A 23,702-nucleotide genomic window follows, 5' to 3' on the forward strand; every position below is an offset into this window, starting at 1 on the left:
TGTTGTGTCTTATGCCAACAGTTCACAGTGTGAACAGATGTTAGTCAGTAATGCCCTGGGTTTCTGCACCACAGTCAGGCATTTTTAGGGTCCTCAGCTCTGAGGAGGAGTCCGTGGAGATGCCTGAATTGCTTTATCGAGCGGAACACAAGTAAGGACACGCAGGCTCCCAGCGGATGCCAAGTACACACATAAACATGCAACCACAAACACAGCATTAGTGGAAAGCATGGGAAAAATAAACCAACAACGTATTCACAAATTCCCACACTTCTAAAAGATAATGCACAGAAACTCACAAAAACAGAGTACCAGGTAGCTTTCTACCTTAAAATCAGAGTAATGGACCAACTGCTGAGAGAGTGCAGGCTGCAGCTTTAAGACCACATGTAACCTTCTCTGAGAGGATATAGACTGTCACTGAAAGAGAAAAATACCTTTCAAGGGATAAGACCGGATCATTTTTTCATGAATTGTCCAAAAAAATTATGAAGAATTATGACGCCCAGTGTGTCTTTTTTTTAATTTATTTTTTAATACTGTATCCCCCAAGGGAAGATTCTGGTTTACACTCCATTATTGAAAGACAGGTCAGTCAAACACATATGTCCGATATACACACATGCACAAACAGGACCTATGGCCATGCATTAAATGGACAAAAACTACTACACAGGGAGCATGCCAGAGCTGTTGGGAGGTTCAGTGCCTTACTCAAGGGCAACGCAGCAGTACTCAGGAAGTAACCTGGAACATAAACTTTCATACATTTGGTCCATACCGGGACTGGAACCGAAGACCCAGTTCCCAACCAAAGTCACTACACACTGAGCTACTACTCTCAATTCCACTACCTCATCTGCCTTCCTTCACTTATTATTATGCCTATTCACTCAAAGCCAGCCACTACTCTCTATATTTAGCTGCTGCCTGACATTGAGTCCCTGATGAAGGAGAGGGAAATGATTGGTGATGGTGGAGACCACGGAAAGGGTTAGCGCTGTCTCTTTGAATAGCATCAGACTCTCTCTGATCATTCACAATTACATTGCAGAGGCCTGGAACAAGAAACATTTCAATGAAAGGGGTCCTGTCAGAAGAATCTGCATAAAGAATAACCTCAATGAAAATGGGGGGGGGGGTGGAAAATTCAGAGGTGAGCTTGCAGTTGTGTATGCATTAGCACAAAAAGAAGACAAATGCACATCACACATTTGAGTTGACACACACTGACAACTTCCAGTGCGCACAGGGATTGATGTGGAAAAAGAGGCATATAGTGAGCTGTCTTACAAAAACCTAGCAAAGCCAATCCTCCAGATCTGATGTGATAACCACGAGATGATGCAACTGTGAGACAGCAGCTATAGCTGACACAAACACATGCATAGCCAGACACTCCCACAAGCTTAAAGCAAATGTAACAGATCAACAAGTTCAGACAGCACTTTGTTGAAGAGTGTGTTAGGAAGTGTGTTAATAGCCGAGAGTCTTTAAATGCTGTCAATAAGGAATAAGGGGAAAGGGGAATAGAGGATAAAAGTCCTCTAAGAGTTGGAAATATATACTGAAGACTGTTCTGTTACTAAGTCTCTTTGTTTCTTTATAGGCTCTCTCATTCAGACATTTAGATGGATCTGTCAAAAATCAAATGAATGATATATGTGAATCAGATGGGTTAATATTGGGCTTATGAACCAACAAATTTAGAAGTACAGATGAGAACAGTTCAATAGATGAGCTGAAACGGGAAAAAATCAAAGCAAAGATCTTGTGAAAATAAGGACAACTGATTAGAATTGACAACTTCTGCCTTCAATTTTAAACTTTGGTAGATGTAGAAGCTTGACATATTGAGTATTAAAGAACTTGACTTATTGGCAAGTGATCCGCTTTAACAACAACAACATCTGGAGTATTGAAATGGCGTCATTACCAAAACACTCAGAGCTGAAAACTAAACAACAACAACAATAGAATAAATGTAATGTATGTTTGTATCTGACTAACAGGTAAGAGACAACATGTATTTTAAGGGTTTTTATGTTTCTCTCTGAAAAATAAGTCAAAGGAATGTTTTTTTTAAATAGTTGTAAAGTAGTTAAGTTATCTGTAAGTTGAATAATATAATTTAGACATTTTCAATAATTACTAAAACTACTACTTATGGTTTGGATTTGCATGAATATTGCTTTGAATTTAAACACACAGCAGAGTCTAGTTGACTTGATTTAGGCTTTAACTGAATGGATGCAGAGCTTTGTTTCAGTATTGTTTTAATGGTGGTTGTTAAAGGTATTTCTAAATAAATAAAACGTATATAACATCTATTTGAACTTTAAAGGAAAACTGGGAAGGAATCCTCAAAACTTTTGCCAAAATGTCTTTTTTAGGCTCAGTTAGAAAGATGCAGAGTTCAAAAGAGTGTTTTTTTGTTTCCACCAAAGGTTGTGTACTTATGCAATAAGCTGCCTGAGGGAGTCAGAGGGAAGCTGAATTTATATGAACCTGGCTCTTTGACATCACAGTCAAATTGATGCAAACACAAAAACATACACAACCAGAAGTATCTCAAACTGACGCCAACTTTTTATGGAACTTTAACTAGGGATTTTTATTTTCAGATAGGCAAATCCTCAATGAGAAAGAATCTGAGTGGACAGTGATTTAGTCAGAGGGAAAACATTGAGATCAAGTTTTGTCTGTTAGAAAAAAACATTTGAAATTAGGATGCTAGTCACATACTGTAAACTTCCTGTCTTCCAACCATGCCTTCATCTTTACCTCCTGTTTATGTGAAGGGCTCTCTTTCCCTCGTCTGAAAACAATTTTTGCAGCATAAGGGTCAGACTTTTAATTGGGGAACATAATGACGTATTTTGAAGAGTTTCAGGGATGTGGCTCATATGCTAATTAAAATGGTAAATATGATAAAAATGCGTTTCAGAAAAATGTGGAACAACGTTTTGACCCTAGTCTCTGTTGCAAAGCTGTGGGACTTTTTATGACCATGTTCAACTGTGAGTGGCGGTATGTGTTGCCACACTTATAGCAAGCCAAGGGTTGTGTTAATATGTCTGTCATGTCAAGCCTTCAGCGACTATCATAGTGTGATAGTGTGCGAGTCAGTGCAACATGTGAGAGGGTACATGGTTGTGCATTTCTTGTGTTACAGTATCATGTTTCAAATTGTTAAGATACATGTCTAGCTGTGTATGTAGTATACATGTAAAGCAAACCACAAGTTCAGTGTTATTTTACACCATCCATCACCATTGATGTGTATGTTTACTTCCCCATCCATTCAGCTGATAAATCCACCTCACGGCAGGGAGAAAACTGTTCTTGTCCAATCTCATCACTCCACAGGTCTCAGAAGAAAACAGCCATGGTGTGTATGCTTTGGTGTGAATATGAAAGTGCATGTGCAAGGGGGTGTTAAAGTGCAGTCAGCTTTAGTGTCAGGAAGTCCAGGGAGCCTTTTCATCTGAAATGATACACTTCCACATTTGGTAAAGGGAACACTAGCGTTGTCACAATACCAACATTTTGACTTAATACCAATACTAAGTTTAACCTCACAATACTCAATAGTGAAATAATACTTGTTTGATACTCGATACTTAATGGTTTTGTTAAAGGAAGACCACAAGGGTAGGTCACATTTTGGAATCCACAGTTTGTCAACCTTTCGTGTAAATATTAACAATGAAGTTTAAGTTCATATTTATTTCATATTTATCATGGCAAATTGTTGATCGATATCCATATATTAAGTATTATATACTGTATTTATTTTGACAAATTCAGACTCAGAGTGTACACAACACATTTTTAAAGATATCTTAAATATTGAATTTATATATATTTATTTAGTTTTTAATTTTGTCAGTTTGAATCACACTCTCTCAGTCATTTACACTGGAGTCACATTTGACCTACAAAAAGTACATCACGTCTGGAAATTCTTGGACTGAAAAGTTTTAAATCAAAAGTACCAAAAGAAAGTACAGATATTGGTATGCCATGCAACACAAGGGAACACACGGGCAGAAATAACCTTTCGACACAAAAACCTAACCAGCAAACATAAAGACAGGTTTACACTTACTCACTCACGCACACATACACAAACACACATACAGACAAATGTTTGAAAATTACCTTATGCTGCTCATGCTTCCAGCCTCTGATCCCAGCTTGCATCTCTCCAGCTGGGTGGCGACAATCTGACGCTCAGCCTCTAGTTCCCTTGTCAGACGTTCAAACTGAAGCTCCTGAAGAGATACACAAAGACAAAGTGTTAGACTGGGTATGACAGTGCATTACTTCAGAGACATCAAAAAAACTCTAAATTTGTTTTCCTTCACATCTAATTAGTGGAAGCATAGTAAGCTATCTAAGCTGAAAAAAGCCAGAAGTATCCTTTTTTTATGTACAGCAGTCAACCATTACATACTCCTTCCAGATGTGAAACTGTTTCATTACTAAGAAAAAGCTGTTTGGCACTGCAGCGCGCTTGTTTCGGGAGAAGCGCTGCATTGTCAGCCGCAGGTCATGAAAACAGCTCAGGGCTGGGAGACGGCTATGTGACAGTTAAAATGAACTGTGATCATTAATGTGAATGTGATTGACAGGTGAGAAAAGATGTCAGGCAGAGTGACTGGTTCAAAGTGTTCTAAATGTGGGAGCAATAAAGCCCTCTAATCCTGCTCGCTGTTTGGTGCAGGAGGGTTGTCAGTTACATGAAGCACAAGGAAATGTTCACATTGAAAAGAAACCCTAATCTTTGCAGAGTGGATGGACTAAAATGTAAACAAATGTGAAGTTCGGTTGTATCTGCAGGGAAGCTGGTACCTGAAAAAACTTGGTGACAAAATGATGACACATTTATGGGAAAAAACATTCACATTTAATAATTAAAGGTGCACTTTAGGAAGTGACATATTTGGCATATATTGATCTTTATCAGCTCTACAGAATAAATACTTCACTGACTGTATAGGAAACAGATAAATAGATTATATACATTATATGCATCAGAGTTTGACATTAAGTTAGATATTTCAAAATCACTGACCCAACCACTGTAACAACTGGTCATTAAACCTATATACTTAGTGAGTTAGACCTTGAGAAGGAGCACATAGCATCCTAACCCAACCTGAGTTTTTAGTTGCATCATGTTCCTGCCAACTCCAGTGGTCTCGCCAGTGTGGCCGAAACGCTTTCTCCCTTGTGTTTTCATAGTCACTGTCACTCCCACTTGACGTTTCTGGTGATTTTCTTGTCTTCAAAGTTTGATTATGTGCCGGTTTACAAAAAAATTGACCGGTTTATCAGAGAAATTTGTACTACAATCTGTGTCCGAGTTTACAATTCGAGTGTGCTGAGCGCACTCAAGGGAGTGACAGCAACTAAGCTATCGCTGGCAGCTGCCTTTGAACTATGATACACAAGCGGGCGAGTGCATTTATGAAACGTTGGTGTTATAGAAATACCAAGGTGATCTCACAAAAATCACCAGAATCACTTGATTAAGATGTGAAATTACTGTATGCGCTACTGTTTTTTTTATTTTTTAAGGCAGTATTTTAACTGACCCGCCCAGGCCAGAGGAATGTGCTGACCCTAAGTCTTTCAATCGTGTGTCTGGCCAGGGGTCCAGTGATAATGTCGAGCCCTGATAGTCGAAGAGTACAAACCACGATTTACAGATTACTTCAACACAATTAAGTCATACACTGCTTCTACATTATAATGAAAACGATTTAATCATTTTTAACTCTACAACAGATATTCTGGATGCACATGTGTATTTACTTGTGCGTTAAACTCTGTGCTGTTGTCCTCTCCGTGCAGACTTTGAGTTTATGGAGGCAGTGTGAGTGCATCCCTTTCATCTGACTGTCCCTGAATGCATCACTATTTGCCAAAACCTGACTGTGACTGCATGTGTGGTGATGCAGTGATTTAAGTAGCTGACTTACAGTTCCATATCATCTAGCTATGAGCCAGACGGATGAGATTTCAAAACAGCTACAAATGGGTCTAAGCATTTGCATGCGCATGTGTATGTGTGTTGCATTCAAGTTAATCACAGCTACATACAAGCAGATCAATAGTGCTGTGAACTCCGCCACACCTAAGAGATTGTGTATGTAGGGCCGAGCACATGTGCATGGGTGGAACCCAGAGAGAGAGAGAGTGAATGAGCCTCAGAGTGTATGCTGGTTTGATTGGTTTTCTCAAAGCCATTTGAAGCTCTGAATGAGTTGATCCCCAGTCGCTATCTCGAGTCTCCAACCTCAATCCCCTCACCTCCCCAACACCACAGAGCACAATGCATTTCATTTCTCTCTCACTCCATCAGCTTTTTTTACAGCAACCACTCACTCATAAATATGCACACTCTTTCTGTATCCCCCTCCCTGTCTTCCTCTTGTACATACATTTATGTTCTTGCTTCCTCCATCTTCCTTTCTCCCTCACTCACACACCCACAAACACACATATTCACTCAGGGGCCAAACGCAAGCAGCCAACTCATACATATGTAGGATTTGTAGTAGTAGTTCATTGATCCCACAGCAGGAAATTCCTTTATCTGAAGCCTCACCACATACTGTGTGGGATATGGAAATGCAGCAGTACATAAATTCAGAAGCTGAAAGTTATTTTAGAAAAACTTGTGCTATAACCCACCAGCCAGGTACAATCCAACTTTATTCATCTGATTACCTTCCATTCACTTAACATCACTTGTTGTCTCCATTCTTTACTCTACCTCCTGTCAGCAACTGCCTTTTTTTATCTTACTCTATCTTAAATAAATAAAATAATTCTTGCGCATGTGAACAACAAAGTAGCAGGTTCAGTCGCCCCTATGATTTGCAAAGTGAGGTGCTGCTGGGAATTTGTGCAGGGTCTATTAAACCCTCTGGACCCGTAATTCTAAATTATAGCTTTGTTTTATAGTAAGCTGACTCGCTTCAAAGCCCTACTCTGCTCCCACAGCAGAATGCTTTGTCACCTTGTTTGCCATAGCTGCAACCGTCTTAAATCCTCAAGGTGTTAAAATGGAAATCCCTGCACCTAGTGGCATTATGCTAATTGATGATAGGTAATGCCTCAAATGTAATGTACCCTAATGCTTGATGTAAAAAACAGAAGGGAAACCTGTTAAGCACGTTCTAAATTGGGATCAAATTTAGAAAATTCTGCCACGTCTTTGCCAGACGTTTTATTCATTAAATTGACTTTGCCTAATTACTGTACCTGTTTTGTTGTACATTTAACATCACAAGATGTCTATGATGATGGATTGCTAATGGCAAAGTCTTTAAAATGTACATTAATGAATTCACCAAGGGATAGTACAAGTATTTTTAACACGAGTGGCCAATTACATGAAACTGTTCATATTGAGATGCCAAAGCTAAAGACGATAAAGTTCACATTTGAAGCCATCATAACTAATGTAGTAGCAGAGGATGTTTTCTGAGGAGTGTAGGTGCTCTGTGCAGCAGTTTGGGGATTTATCCATAATCATTGATGGTGAAAGATCCTCAAGAGAGCTTTAGAAAAAAGAAAACATGAAAAGCTAAAAGCGGCAATGATCAACTATAATTCTGTGCTAATATTTGCGGCCCCTGTGTATAAAACCAGTACATCTCGCTTCATAGGGACCTTGATCATGATTGGAGCAATTGAAAAACTATTTCAATCTGTGCTCAATTATTATCCTTTTATTATTATTATATTTTCAATACAGATGTTGGGGGGACGCTCGTTGTAATGTAGACTACACTACCAAGAAGCAATGGATTTGGCTCTACTGTAAGTTATTTTGTTTAGAAAATTCAACATGTAACATCTCAAACAATTATGCTAACAGTAGCTCGCACCTCCACTAGCTCAGTAACAGGACGTTAGCTTGAGCTAGCACCGGCATGAGTAATAAATTAAACCAGTTTCATAAATATTCAAAAACTCCTCAATGCTGGTTTGACATCCAATATTAACCACAGCAAATGCTCCCAGTTTAGAGTCCCCATGATATTAAAAATACATGTTCCTGGTTTTAATCCAGCGTTCCTTTGGTAAATGTTCATTTATCTGCCATTATCTGCCAAATTCATTTCAAAGAAGCATTATCTCTGGGTTTTTTTCTACAATTCTACAATTCACTTAGCAGACGCTTTTATCCAAAGCGACGTACATCAGAGAGTAAGTACAACACAAGCAAGGATCTAGAAAAAAGGGAACAATGTCAGTAAGAGCAAATGATCAGCTTTGAGTCTGATTGGACACACAGGTGCTGACAGGAAGTGACCAGAGGCAAAGCACAACATTGAGGGCAGTTCTTGAGAGCTCTAATCAGTATAGAAACCATCTTATAAGTCATCGTTATCAAACAAAAACATTTGTCACAACCATCATCATCATCATCATCAATGATATCGAAACCATCATCATTAAGTTAGTAGGTATTCATGAAAGAGCTGGGTCTTTAGCTTTTTTTTTTTTTTTTTTTTTTACATCAAAACAATTATTTTATCTTCCTGTACAACATATAAATTATCTGATGACTCACCCTGCACTCAGGGGCATTTACTCATTTTTCAATCAATTAAAAAGCTTTGTCGAAACTAACGATGTCTCGCCTTCTGTCTTGTAATTGGTTCTATCCCTGTTCAGTTGGAAATACGCCACGACAAACACCAGTAAGATACTATCGACGTTCTTAATAACATTAGAGTGAATACTTACTGATTTCTAAAAGTATACATTTACAAAACCAAGCAAATTCAGCTTGACATAAGCACAGTGTGGTTTACATAAAGTAAATGTAAGTAGAATTTAACTAAAAGCATTCACAAGTAAATAAGCGTGGCAGCCAGTTAGAGCTGTAAGACTAAAAAAGTTGCGTTGTAATAATGAAAACATTCAAACCGCTCAAAGCCTTACAACTTGGACATCATCTTTACAGACTTGTAGGAAGGATACAGTACTGATTTCAGATCATTGTACAGCTAGGAGCACTAATTCAATTTGAATCAATTCATATTAAAACAAAGGATTCGATTGACATACCAACAATTTGAATCATCCTGCAAGCTGATTTTATGAAAGCCATGCTGATCGGCTAATTTTGTAAGTTTTAAAACACCAATCATTTGTGTTGTATGCAGTAGTATAATGCATGCACTGACCACAGTTTAATAGCTCCAAAAGTGATGAGTTGGTAGTTTCTATTGGTAACTCCTTCCTCTGTGTTGCTTTCAAAATGCACTAAGGTGTAGGATTCCTGTACGCTGTGCATGTGTTGTTTGTGAATGTTACTCCCTCCCTCCCAGGAATGAATAGGACAGATAAAGCAGCACCTGTAGTCTGCAACAAAGGTCTCTATGGCAACAGAAAAACCCCATCCATCCCCCAGCATTTTAAATAAGGTCTTGACTCCTCCCACACCCAGACCCTGCCCTGAAACATACCTACAATGATACCAGGTGTGTGTGGATGTATTTGGCTCAGCAGACAAACAGCTAAATGTGGGGGCTGGGAAACAGCCACAAGTGCTTTTAGAGTAAGTCAATTAATAAAGAGTATGAAGTGTTGACGCTGATATTGATTCACAAGATACAAATAAACTACATATAGTGGATTACACCATAGTGAGCATTTGCATCTTTCTTTTATTTATAGCCTCATCATCAAATGCTACACACACTTCTTTATCTGGTAACTGAAAGGTGAGCATTCTGGCACTATTGTTGACTGTGGCTATTGCCTAATGGTTTAGTCTGACTATGTAAAAAAATGCTTCCTTGGTGCATAAACAATATCAACAGAGTGGAAAACAAAACAAAACACCAATCTAACAAAATCTGAAGGGAAGTGACCAGTTTCCTCGGCTTTCTTGTTCACTTCATCATTTGCATTACACGGAAACGTGTTGTGCATGCATACCTCTGTAATGTAAGATAACCCCTAGCACCTGTGTAGACACATGTGAATATTCTCACTTAAATCCTTCAGTCCTTCTGTTTTTGAGGCCTTGAGGAAAGGACTAAACCCAGAAAAAAAACATGTGGGTGATATTTGACCTCCCTGTGGAGGAGGGTAAGAGAAAGGGAAATTCCCCTATAGTAATCAAGATCCATGCAGTAACACTAACACAATAATAAGAAACTAAATAAAGTCTGGTAGCTCTAAAATAGCTTGAATCAGTTTTATTTTTTTTAAATGTGCCATTTTGAGGCTGAATAATGGATCTCTACCTGGTGTTGATTTTTCCAATTTGACATATTGCTTTCCTGCCTCTTATCTCCTAATAGTGGAGAGCACTAAAATAATTCACAATATGACAAAGTGTGCAGATTTTCTGCAGGGATCCAGTGCTTGTATTAAAGCTTTTCATACGTAACTAGCTTTAAATGTGTGATTGTACTTTGTTTCTATATTTTGTTTACATGTAGTAATTTATATGACCTCAGTGTAATGTTTCCATGATTGTTGGTTTGTTCCCACATCTTTTTTTTTTTCTTTTGACTAACGCACAGTCTCACTCGTCTTTGAGTACCTGACAGTTGCTTTATAAACAAAATGTATTGGTATATACTGTATGGAAAATCAACTTCCCATTATGATCAATATAATATTTTCTCCCTGGATAACATTTAGATAGGTTTAGAAAAGTTTTCACTGAGTAAAACACAGGGACATTTTAACAGTACACAGGCAATTACCATGGGGCACTTGCATACTGAGACAGAATACAGGATAATATAAGCAGTGGCCCATGTTTCAAGAGGTTTAAATTGGATAAAAAGCAGCTATGGCCTCGTTTTATTTTTTAGTTTCCTAATAGCAACAGTGCAGCTCTTTTTCTTTTAAAACCACATTTTTCCCACTTGCCACCATAAAGACACTGTGTGCTTTCTGTGCGTGATCGTCTGTGTGTGTCTGGAGATAAGCCCAATCATTATAGAGTGGCCTATGGGCAGCTATTAATGGTGCTGTTTTTGGATGGGAGACAAAAGGCTATCAAATAGAGCTATGACCTTCTAGTTGAGAAGTAACTATCTCTCTCTCTCTCTCAGTCTTTCATTCTTCCTTTTCCCTTCCTCAATTAGGAAAGAGAAATGAAAAAACCCATGGTGAGATGAGTGGAATGAAGGAGTAGAAAAGGGGAGAGTGAATGGGAGCTGATAAAAAAAGGTCACTCTCCTCTCCTCCCTCACTCCCAATAACCCCCCCCCCCCCCCCCCCCCCCCCCCCCCCCCCCCCAACACACACACTGTAGCAAACTCCCCCCCTTATTTAACATAAAAGTGTGGGTAATGTGGCTTATGTATTGTTCAAATTGAGCTGGGATAATTTCTGCCCCTCTCCCTCCCCCTCTGTTTATGTTGTCTGTTACTTCAATGAGAGTGAAATATCAACTGTCTATGAGTCAGGGGAGAGGAGGCAGTCTGACGGGTGGTTGAGAAAGATTAGTAGAGAAAGAAAGAGATTTGTAGAGAAAGATAGCAAAAGAGAAAAAGACAGAGGAGACTGAGGACCCTCTGTTGATGAAAGTCACATGAGATGATGGCCGAGGGAGAGACACCTGATCCTCTCCGTCTGCACGTCCATGTGTGCGTAAGAGAGAGAGAACAAGCAAAAAGAAAAGAGGAAGAGAGGAAAGGAAAACAGATGAACAGAATGGCCTGATCATGTTAAGACTTTTTTTCTCTCAAACAATGCGAGTACCCTTTCTCTTAGTCTGAACACTCAGGTTTACGGTTACCTGCCAGGGGCATGTGAGCTTTTGTTCTTGTTCTTCCATTGTTGTGAGAACAAACTAAAAAGCGTAAAACTTAAGATACTTTCTTTGCAAAGTAACTAGGATGAGGTTTTTCCTTAAGCAGGTAAGAAGATAAAATAACATTAATAATACAATCTGTCCGTTAACCAAATATGTAAAGATGCTAAGAGTTTGAAACAGTTAAAGATGAATGTTTTACTGATATTAAAATGTGCCTGAATTATACCAAAATAGATTGAAAAAAGACATAAAAGAGAACACAATCATAATAATTGTATAAATCAGTGCATTAATTGATCAGAATGAAGGGAAATATTTTTTTTTTTAATTCTGAGGTATACCCCCAGACACCCCATACCTGATCTTGCCAACTACTATTGGCAGCATTGGTTTTTGAAAAAGTCCAACAATGGTGGCTGCTGGTTAATCTAGTAACATCAAAGAAGTGGAGCTGAGGTGGGCCTTGAGCCTCCTGGGAAATGTTAAAAGCACCAACCTGTCAGCCAAATTGACCACACCTCTATTTATGCACCCTTTGGCTCAATATATGATCAAAACAGATGGGTTATTAGAAAAGGATTTCCCCCTGTAGAGTTTTTCCCCCATTAATAATAATAGAGACCAAACACATATTTTATACCAGGCTGTAAACATGTTCAATTCTGCTTTAAATGTGGGCATTTTAATACGGGCCCTGATGGAGATTCCTAGGCTTTTGGGGCCAGTCTGAAGCATACACATGAGGAACTGCAGCTTTTTTTGCACATATTTCATCACCTTCCCTGCCTGTTCTTCCTGTAAAATATCCACAAAACCGACAAAGACACAATTGTTCAAATACATAATTGCATTTCCAGATAAAATTCTGCTTGATCATTTAATTTCTAGAAGCAAACAAACAACCATCAGAAACTGCTGTAAGGATGCTCTAATGACTGCTCTTTGACCCTGGTATGTTTAATCAATGCTAGAGAAGGGAATTCTTCAAATAAAAGAGATTAAAGATGAATTTCAGTCATATTTCCCATGAACTCAAAGTAAACAAACAAGTTGTTGAAACTGACAACTGACAGTTAAACTAGTCAGTAATAAAGTGTGGTTCATGCGCAGAGTAAAAACTGAACATCTATTTTCACTTAATATTTAAACACACGTAATGATTTGACAGCATGTTTAAAAAACAGTCTAAGTCCCGAAAATCTTGAAACTGCAAAATAGGTCAGTTATCAGTTCACTCCGGAGAGCATCCTTCATAACACTGCACAGTTCTTAAATCTCACATTTAAGTTAAAATTCTTATAAAACACCATACACCAAATAATACCAACTTTAATTAATATCAGTAAAGGAGCTAGTCATCTGACTGTGACTGTAAGTTTGTTTGTGAGGACACAATGATTCTGTAAATACAGCGGACATCATTGACATTGAGAGAAAATAAACTCCAAAAATAAATAATTCTTTTGTTGTTGTAATCTTTTCATCTGAGTTTTTTGGTAACAATAGCAAATAGGGCTGGGTGTTTCCCACAACCCCACAACACGATACGTATCACGACACAATACATATAATTGATTTTGGATAATGACCATGTCCTACATAGAATTCACTACAACAGCTGTTCCTTATTATTGAGAATAACAGCAGAGGCATACGGATCCTACAACTTAAACACTTCACTTCACGTCCTCAGAGGTTCTAGAAAAACTTTGAAACATGTGAATCCCAGAGCTATGGTGTTATCGTGAACTGTACTATAGGTCAACTGTCTTTTAAAACTGTCAGTAAAGCTTTGCAGCCGTACTGATTCTATAACATCTGCATCGATACATGTATCTGCAAGGAGCACATGACGATATATTGCCGAATCGAGTTTTTGAGCACAGCCCTAGTAGCATAGTGTCTTTTTAAAAAATGAATGAATGTTCAGCAAGACTGAATGAGGTTTTGTCGTCCATACAGTGTGAGGTAAGAGATGCTCTCTGGCTTCTGTTATTTGAGGAGACAATCTAGTACACAAAGTAATGACTTTGTTGAAATCATGAAATCTCTCCGTCATTTCTGTTTTGGGAAAGATTTTTCCTGTTGAACTAAAAGGTTTGGTTAAGAAAACTCTAGTTAATGAACTGCACATAAAGCTTTGCAAAAAAAAAAAAGTCCCTTGTCACAGTATGAGATAGATGAGTCTCCCTCTTTCATAACTGTTGCTCATTTATATTCTGTCTGGTGTCGACAGCTTTGGAGCCAATTATTGCCATCTGAATTTTGTGACTCATTATACTGACAGTGTGTTTTACTAAGAAGCCTGCTGTCGGGAAGTTTTGGCAAACATAATTAGTTTCAGCATCTTGATATCCATGCATATCTTATTTTATGTTCCTATGATTGAAGGTATATTTTGCCATTTGTTTTATTCATGCACCAAACTATTGAAAAAATGTCTGCAGATTGGAGAACTTTGAAACTGCGCTCAAAGTGTTTGTAGAAAACTTCCTTACCACCTTGCATGTTCGGCTCTGAGTTTGGAGAATCCTTAGTTGAACTCAAACTTTCAGTGGGAGTTCTAAGAGTGATTCAGAGTTGTTTGATAAATATGAGACAAGGATTAAAATATCTCCAGTCCAGGCAACTATTAATTCCAGAAAACAGCTTCAAAGAGCCACATTGCTAAACAGGAGGAAATAAGCTATTCATGAGGCTAATGGTTTATACCAAGATGAAAAACACAGACGATTTATTTGCTAAATTTTAAAAGAATAAACCAAAACGCTGGTAATGTTACTGGTGAACCACTGGTGATGTACATGAGGAGCAGCTGTATGTGTTTGGATTTTGGATTCTTGTGCTCCTTTAAAAACCTGCACAGACCTGAGACGTACGACTGCCAACAGCTGGGCCATAAGAGTTTTATATGCATTATAAATATTCATCACACAAACACAGCTATACTCTGACAGATCTCTCCCTCGTTAAATTATTTAAGGGCTCACTGGGCGAAATGAAATCATCTCGCTCTTAGTCTCTAATTTCACCCGCTCTCTCTCTCATTCTGTCTCACTCTCTCTTCCTTTTTCATTGTTTTTATGTACACAGGTGTATGTGTTTGTGAATTTGGGTTGTGTGCAAATATGAAACCCTGAGCGGAATAAAAATAGGGTTTTGGATTGCAAATACACCACTGGGATATCAGTCTGGTCTGAACAAGTGACAAGTTAAGACATATAATTAACAGATAGACTCTTAGTCCATGAATGCGATGCGAGTGATGACTTGTTTAACTAGTCTTTATTGTAGAAGTAAGGCTATTCAATACACGGTACCCAAAGCAATCACTTCTTCCACTTTCTTTTTCTCTCTGTTTAAAAGCCAATTGGATAATACTGACTTGTCCCTGACTACAATTCTGCTCATTGATGGAACAGCAGCAACATCATGTTTAGATCAATGCTACATCTAACTTTCCTAAAACTAATATTCAAGTTTAGTCCTGATATTTACATAAGACTGTTCTTTAATCTTTACAGACTGGGTGCCATCAGTATAATAATTTCTATTGCATTGACTCCTTGCCTCTTCACAGGTGTAAGGATTTATATATATATTAATCCATAGTAGTGTATAGTTTGAGTGATTAATTCATTAATTAATAGTTTGAATGATAAAAAAAGAAGAAACATTTTATTTTTAGTTTTGTGGTTATTATTAAGACAATATTTATTTATAGACCAGATAAATGTCACCAGCAAGAGAGGCACACATACTTTTTTTTGTTAGACTCACCATCATCATCTGACAGCATGATTAACTGAAAATGGATCTTAATAGAAAAGGAAATAAATACATTTTGTTGTACATCTTTCTAAGGTCAAAGCAAGAAAAAAGTCTGGACTTCAAACCTTCTGTCTTAATCCCAACACTAAATGATTCTCTTGGTAACACTGAGGTATTTCTATGTTTTGATTAAAAACTAAACAGTAGATGTGAAAGCTGCATTGATTATATATTGTGGGTCTTCTTTGTTGGATAGGATTTTCTTCTAAAACTTTCACAAGGCTTAGGTTGGGAAAGGACTTTATCTCCCTGAATATTAAAATCAAACTTTGAATAGTACTATTTAAACACTACTTTATCTCCTTACCTACATGTAGTGCCACTGTGGAATTCTACAGGTAATAAAGTATCATTCAGTAAGTGATTTAGTAGCTAATATTGATCCCAGGCCGCTCTCCTCTTTTATTCTTTTTTTTTATTATTATCAATTCACTCATGAGGAGATCCCTTTCCATTGATTTTTAATTGTCTAAACTTCAGCCATCTCTGAAGCTAATAGGTCATAGTGATTTAATGAGGTTTGCAGCTGTAAAAACATAGACATTTAAATTAGAATCTTTATTCCTAAAGTAAGGTCATGTCCATTTATTCAGTCTAATTAGAGCAGGTCACTCTGCTTTTGATTCAGGAGACATCTCTTTAAGTCAGGTAGATAATAAAATAAATAGCAAGTAGAATTTTTTTGATTTTTTTGATTTTCCAGAAAAAAATCCTGACTGATTAAGATAATTTGTAAATAATCTAATCTGACAAAATAATTTAAATAAACTCCTGTGTATGTGTGTGTGTGTGTGTGTGTGTGTGTGTGTGTGTGTGTGTGTGTGTGTGTGTGTGTGTGTGTGTGTGTGTATGTGTGTGTTCACATGCATTTGAGGGCAAGGTCACACGCATGTGTTTGTGTTGGCTCTTGGCTCCATGACGGTGGAGAAGACAGCCTGATTGGGTTCACACTCAGTGAGTCTGGGTTTGGCCACAGACAAAATGTCACTTGGAAAATGTCACAGTCTAAATGCCAATGCAGCTCTATGGGCCTGTGTGTGTGGTGCAGTGTAGTGTAGTGTGGTGTGGTGTGGTGTGGTGTGGGGGGGCTGAATGCTCACACATACCCCACAGCACATTCACTAAGCAGGTGTCTGCAAGTATCTAAACTTGGGGTTGCTCAGTTGGCAGCATCATCTGTTTGGCAATGTAGCAATGTACTGATGGTTAAGTGGTTTCCAAATTCACAGATGAATCTGCAGTGCTGTGCAAACTGGCAGACAGACACAACATCTGGCTTCAATTGACATCTTGTTGAGCTCATGTTCTGCACATTTTGGCATGCATTTTAGATAAGCACAGAGAAATACTTGTTCATTTCTTGTCCATCTTTTCTGAGTGTTTTGTTGTAGCGTATGCTCTTTTAGAAAATTCTGAGTAAGCAAAGTAGCTTAATTAGTTGCTGCAAATATGTAATTACAAAGGAATATGAGAAAAGACATGCTTAAAGTGAGTTCCAGCGTGAAAAGAATATTCAAGAGACACAGTATATTCAATAATCTAATGAGTGATGGTGGTCTAAAGACTTTAGAAATGGCTGAAGACCACAAGGCTGCCCTTTGAATTTCTTAGACCAGCTGCGAAATTCTGGGCAAGCTTAGTGAATGTGTAAACAGTGTGCCTTATTTCAACACCTACTGGCAAACTGCCCTTGAGCATGGCACTTTTTCTATTGGCTCCAATGTAGCAGCTCAGTAATATAAATTATAGCAGAAGACTGTCGCTATTCTGGGCAGCTGCCAGGTGAGGCAGCGAGTGAGTGCATGAATACAAAGTAGGGTGATCCTGAAAAAAAGCAAGCATGCTCAGCAAAACCTTTCCATGAACAACGGATTAAAAAAAACCCACACACTTATTCACCCTGCAAGTGTCTTCCCTGGTTTCTCTGTCAGCTCTTTCCTCTCCTGTCCTCTATCTCCAACACATGATGTGACACTGGACTCCAGAGATGCCCCAAAGGTCATCCATCCGCTGGCAATCACAAACACTTGTTTTGATAGATTAGGCTTTGCAAGCGCAGGAAAACCTTTGCGTGCTAACACAAACTTGGGCAGACATGTGCAGACACAGGCAGGTCTGCTCAACAACAAACACACTCACACAAGGATTACACATACATTCACAAACATAAACACAGTTTAAAGGGAGGGCTAGAAGAAAATCAGTATTCAGCTGAAATTCAGCTTAAATTTTAAAAGCAAAGCATTCAGTCTAACTCTGAAAGAAGTCTAAAGTAGACAAGACAAGTAGTTTATGAATGCCTGCTGACAGACAGCCTTACAGACACAAGTGCAGCTACAGCAAATCAGTCTTATGTATTTACTCCTCTCTTGAATATAAGACAGCAGTTGAGCACATTTCTGAGACAAAGAAAAACACCAACAAAGGTCAGGATGTAGCTGTAGTTAGAGACATAGTTATTCATCAGCACATGAAGATGACACATGAAAATCAGAGATATTGGATATATATTCTCATACACTGTCCTTTTAAGTCCCCTGAAGAAGAGATGAACAGCAGAAGCACACACTAAGTGAACAAGGCCAAGTACAACTACTGGAACATTGGGTGCAGTGTTGTTGGTGGCTTTGAAATGAGAGAAAGAGGAGCAGGTAAGGTTCTGAAGAGTGAAGAATGGCTTTAAGGTCAAGTATTTCTATGTCTGAGATAACCTGCAGGTGTGCAGTCTATACATGTGTCTGTGTGGATGTGGATTCAGTCAGGGTTAACTGTCTGTTTGTCTGAAGGCACATGTTTTTCTTCTGATATACAGTGTAAATGTGGCTGTGCATGGATGTGTATGAACATGTGCACGATATGTGTGTGCCGGTGCATGTAAGCATTTGAGCATGTGCGACTGTGTATGTTTGATATAAACAGTCTGTAAGTCCCTAAGCCTAAACCAGAGCGACAAGCATGACAGTGATAAAATCACAGACAGGCCCCTCGGCACAGTTTTCAATGGCATGCAAAGGGCTTAACAGGCTTCTCTGCCAACTCCTTTCTTTAGAGTTCAGTCATACTGAGAAAATAAAGCATTCACAATCCCAACAAAAACACAAGTGTGGCCCCCACACTTAATGTGAAGTGGATCAACATAGCCACAATTCCACATGCAAACAGATGCATATAGCCTTATGCAGGCGGAACTCTGATTTGAGTGTGTGTGTGTTTGTGTGTGTGTGTGTGTGTGTGTGTGTGTGTGTGTGTGTGTGTGTGTGTGTGTGTGTGTGTTTTTTTTACATTGTTACAGTAAAGTTGCCAATTCTCCACATATACTCTGTTTAACCCTCACTTTTGTCCTCTCCCCCTCCCCCATCCCATGTAATATGATGGCTGTAATAACTTAAAAGGAAGAAACATTGTGAGAATTGGTCTCCTCTATGTCAACAAACATGTCACTTAACCAAACTTTTAACCCTGAGACTTAATTTGACATCCCGTAAAGTTGACTTTTTAAAATTTCTTTAATATGATTAATAAGCTATATTGAATACATAGCTGCAGTGACTGCATTTTAAAATATATGAATGAATTACACTGTAAAAGTTACAGAGAATATGACAAATTTCAGTTTGAATACAATACTAATAAAATATCATTACTACCATGACAATTTTGGAGTGAATTCTTCTAAAATTGAATGGAAAATAAGATTAACTGCTTGGATTCATTGGATTGGAAGCTATGATGATTCACCGCTTTGAGAGGCGTTAATTTTTTCTGCTGGGACATACCGCTGAACAGATTGCCATTTGCCATCACACGAGAAGGCTCTCATAAATCCTTTACTGGCGGCTGCTACCCTCACACATCTCTAAATCAAACAAATGATATATCTCAAGAGATTTATTGTTGCATTTAAACAAACTTAGCAAAAGGCGTCGACAGCCATGTTTGGGGCATTACAAGTTTTTGAGTAGTTTATGGGTGTAAGACAAGTAAAATGTTTTCTGATTACTAATTTTGATGATGACACTTTAATGTCTGGGAAAATTCTTTATTACAGAATAAATCCAAAGTAAGGTGTTAAGGCACATTTTATATCAATCACATGTCTGCTTTTCTGCTGATACAGAAACAATATGCAACAGCAAACAAGTTAAGATTTAAAATAATTCAGAGGATTTGAGCCCCGTGATTCTGCATATGGCAGCTATTAGAATCTTTTTGAGATTTTATACATCAGGACAATTTACATGGAATTTACGTGGAATTTACATGCATGTAAAGGTTGTGCATGTTAACATACCTGTGTTTTTCCTGGTTTTGTGCCAAACAGAAGTGAAGCTGACAATAAGTGTAAGTTGATGTGAACTTAGTTTGCAACTAATCCACACAATTATAATTTATTTTGAGTATTTTCTAATTTGTCATTCATGTCATGCTGTCATCATGAAGTCCATGTAACAACTTTGTTCATTAGTGCATTAATCATGTTTACTAATTCAGAAGATTTTACAACATTTATCAACATTTATCTCTTAAGCTAAAGCTGCACAAAAGATTAAAAAAAAAAAGACTTGGCGTACTTCCATATGACCCTTCCTGCTTTTGTGTAAAGATCAGATGGATAATTTGTAACAGTCTGGCCTGCAATCACTGTCCATGGTGCTGAACCAGGAAGTGTCAGGAATGTGCCTACAACACAATCTGCTGGTTGTGACTTGTTTCAGCATTGCTGATTCGATGCATCACATCATGGTTAAATCAGTGGCAATCTTTCAGACTTTAAGTGAATTGAACTCACCACCTTATTAGTCAATTAGATCAAACATAAGACATGCATAGTGTGGGTAACAGAGGAAAATTATCCTTTGGTGATATTATTTTTTACACAAATGGTTTTAATGAACACACTAAATGTTCTAGCCATAAACATTTCACTATGTGACTGAGGCCCTTTACATGCATTGCTAGGCAGTTGGGCCCTGCAGGTACTTTACAGGACAGCTCATGGTGGAATAGGATTTAATAAAAGTGACAGCTCTGGACCACTCCTTGCTAAACCTGGCTGTGAGGAGGGATATTGTGTTAGTGTTAAGTCTTAAGACATGTAGGATTTTTTTAAAAGACAGCCTTAATATGAGGAGTATCCTGTTTTTAACACTGATACATCCAGTCTTCACCCTTTTCCCATTTCTTTTTCTGTAAACACTATGATCAAGGTTGATGTGAGACTTCACTGCAAAAACAGCAACTAAGGTTAGCCCAGCAACACCTGATGAAAACAAACTTGAATAGAAAGGCAAGCCTCCTCTCTATAGAGACATCTCATTGAAGTCTGACATACACAAACAACACAAAGCAACTGGTCAGAAGAATGCACAAACATTAGCACAGTCTCAGACATACTGGTATAGCTACACACAGAATCAAACCTTTCTATGAAGTACATTTGTTGACTAGATCTCCAGCCTTTGAGAGGATTGTCTCATTTGTGGGTTGTGTACACAAACAGAGATGTAATCTCTAAAGACAAACAGAGAGCGGGCAATTCAACCACTAATTGGCAACAGAGAGGCTGTCACTGAGAGGAAGAACACAGTAGCCATGTTGAAAGAAAAAGACAGGGAGAGGAAAGGAAGGAAGAGAGAGTGAGAAACAGGGAGACAGAGAGGGACAAAGAAGGGAGGTGGAGAGAAAGGGAGGAACAAAGGAGGAGAGTAAGGTAATACAAGAAGGAATAGAGGGGAACAGTCATGGGGGTATTAAGCGACAATGAAAGTGAGGAAAAAAATCTGTATGCAGATTGAAGGCACACAAACAATCACAGATGTGGAAATACATGCACACATATGCAATTTAATTCTGCAAAAACAAATAATTAGTCTGTAAATCACTGTGTATTTGCATGTGTTTGAGTAGACACATATGGCAACCACTTGTGGCATGTGTCCTCTTTCCTCCATGCTGTTTTGAATCCAACTCAGTTCTGTTAACCATATATAAATAAATACAAATTTTACCACAAATTTCATTGTTTTTAAAATAAATTAGCTTCTTACCTTACATTTGTTGAAGGGTGAATCCTAAACAATAAAATAGGGGTATATAACCCTTGATCATCTCCCTATTTTTACATTGGTCTCAAGTGTCCTTAAATGAATTAATGAAAGTGAATTAATATCAAGATGTTGTACTTTATTCACTCTGTATTAGTCAGCTGTTGTTAAAAAAGTCAAAAGGCATTGTAGTACAGGTAGCATATATATGCTTTGTTAAAGATGGAGACCTTACCGTTGAAAAACTGCAAATGACTTCTATTTGTTACAAGAATAAAGTTAAAACACATAAAAGTTATTTTATGTGGGATAAGGCCTAAAAATAAAATCTACGATTTGCTCACTCCAAACTCGATTTAAGATTTTAATTAACTATTTATACTGTATATACATCAGTGGGCGCGCACTGTAGCTGTTCCCACTCAATGTTCTTGAAGCCAAAATACGCCGCTTAGGGGCGCTTCCATCTTGCGATTTTGACGTCATTTGGAGCCAGAGTCTGCGCAGTAGGGTCCGGGGGCAGGAGCCCTAGTAACACGCCCCGCCCATTTAGCGTACTGCCCTGATGACTTACGCAGCCCAGCTACGGCGAAAGCGCTCTGCCGGTCTACGAGTCTTATGAAGAAATGTGTAAGTATAACCAACCACCGTATTCAAAGTCTAATATTTAAACACACTGTGTTTTAAAAAATCCCGCTATTTTGATCATTATTGAAAATACGTGGGCTGCTGGGTCCTCTGTTTTTGCCAAAATCGTTCTATATTTAAGCTAGGTTAGCACCACAGACCGTAGGCTATAGGTGGTAAGATATGTTGTATTTTGTTAGAAACTGATAGTCTGCAATGTGATTCATGTCTGCTTTTCTAAAATATTTAAGTGAACAGTAAATCAATTGTTTTTTGTGTCTTCATTTAGGCAAAGAGATAAAAGCAGCAGGTCTGACATCTTCCACAGAGGCGAAGTGTAAGTTAAAATCATCTGTTAAAAGTTATATATCCTGTGATTTTTTTGAAGTTTCATAAGAGGATTGTAAAAACAAGCTATTGTTAACATTACAGTCTTCTAAAATAAAAATCACACTGAGTCATACACCAGCTAAATGTTAAATAGAAAGGTGATGTTTTCTTTTCCATTTTACAATCAACAGAACCTAAAAATGACTAATGTCAACCTTTGTCTGCACACCTGTTACAGTGGTCAGGCTGGGGTCACATAGTTTGAAGGAACCTCCTCCTTCTTTCACCTGTGCCAGATGCCCTGCTCATCCACTGTGGTAGAAATGACCTTACACCAGCAGCTCTCCCAGATAAAGAGTCCTCTCTGCCATCACCCAGAGGAGCTGATCGACGTCTGCACAACTGAAGAAGGTGGACAGAGTCTGGAGCTTTGTGACAGTGAACAGTGAGAAGGCTACCATAGTCATCCTCAGATAAAACACAGAGATCCTGGTCAATATTCAATGCTGCTATTTTTCTTTCCATGATGTTGCCCTGTGTTTGAAAGGCCAGATGCTGGAGGGTTGTGTTGGATTTGCTTTTCCATCATATTTTAACAGTCAATTTATTTGATTTTTGTTGGGATTTCTTTGTTAAATTATTTTTTATACTTTATGTCCCAGCAATTGGACCTGATGGTCTCCCTTACTTATTTTCCACATGGTTAATGAAGCCAGGGGTTGTTTATTGAAGTTTTTTTTTTTTCATAAAATGTTTAAATAAACTTTTTTTTAAATCTGAATTGACTGTCTCTGATTAACTGGAGCATTACAAAGTGTTGGTCACTTAATAATTTGGTAATGTTGTGTTGGTAATAATTTAGCAGTTAAGTTCACAGCTCACATTTGAAAAGGCTTTGAACTGACATTAAGTTCTTCTTGACCAACAACAGCTAAGACAACAGCAAAGCTAACAGACAAGCTCAGCTTGTTACAGCCGGTCTCGTCTGAGATAAATGGCCTTCAAACTTATTTAATATTAAACATTTAAAGGCAATAAGCATAACAAGATACGCAAGC

General features: G+C 38.1%; 1 protein-coding gene and 1 long non-coding RNA gene across 4 annotated transcripts in view; one reads left to right on the plus strand and one right to left on the minus strand.

Annotated features, from left to right (window-relative positions):
• The window catches only part of ctnnd2a (catenin (cadherin-associated protein), delta 2a), a 239,975-nt gene that overhangs the window by 150,467 nt on the left and 65,806 nt on the right, over positions 1–23,702 (minus strand). For all 3 annotated transcript variants that reach the window (XM_061063955.1, XM_061063953.1, XM_061063954.1), the window contains exon 3: positions 4,165–4,277. In XM_061063955.1, the coding sequence (XP_060919938.1) occupies positions 4,165–4,277 (113 nt within the window). The remainder of the gene's footprint in view (positions 1–4,164; positions 4,278–23,702) is intronic.
• On the plus strand, positions 22,082–23,241 carry LOC132994187 (uncharacterized). The gene is made up of 3 exons (XR_009676629.1): positions 22,082–22,317; positions 22,604–22,651; positions 22,883–23,241. It is a non-coding gene; the product is annotated as an uncharacterized LOC132994187 (long non-coding RNA).

This window comes from Labrus mixtus, chromosome 19 (genome assembly GCF_963584025.1).
Source record: "Labrus mixtus chromosome 19, fLabMix1.1, whole genome shotgun sequence".
In the NCBI taxonomy this organism is placed as follows: Eukaryota; Metazoa; Chordata; class Actinopteri; order Labriformes; family Labridae; genus Labrus; species Labrus mixtus.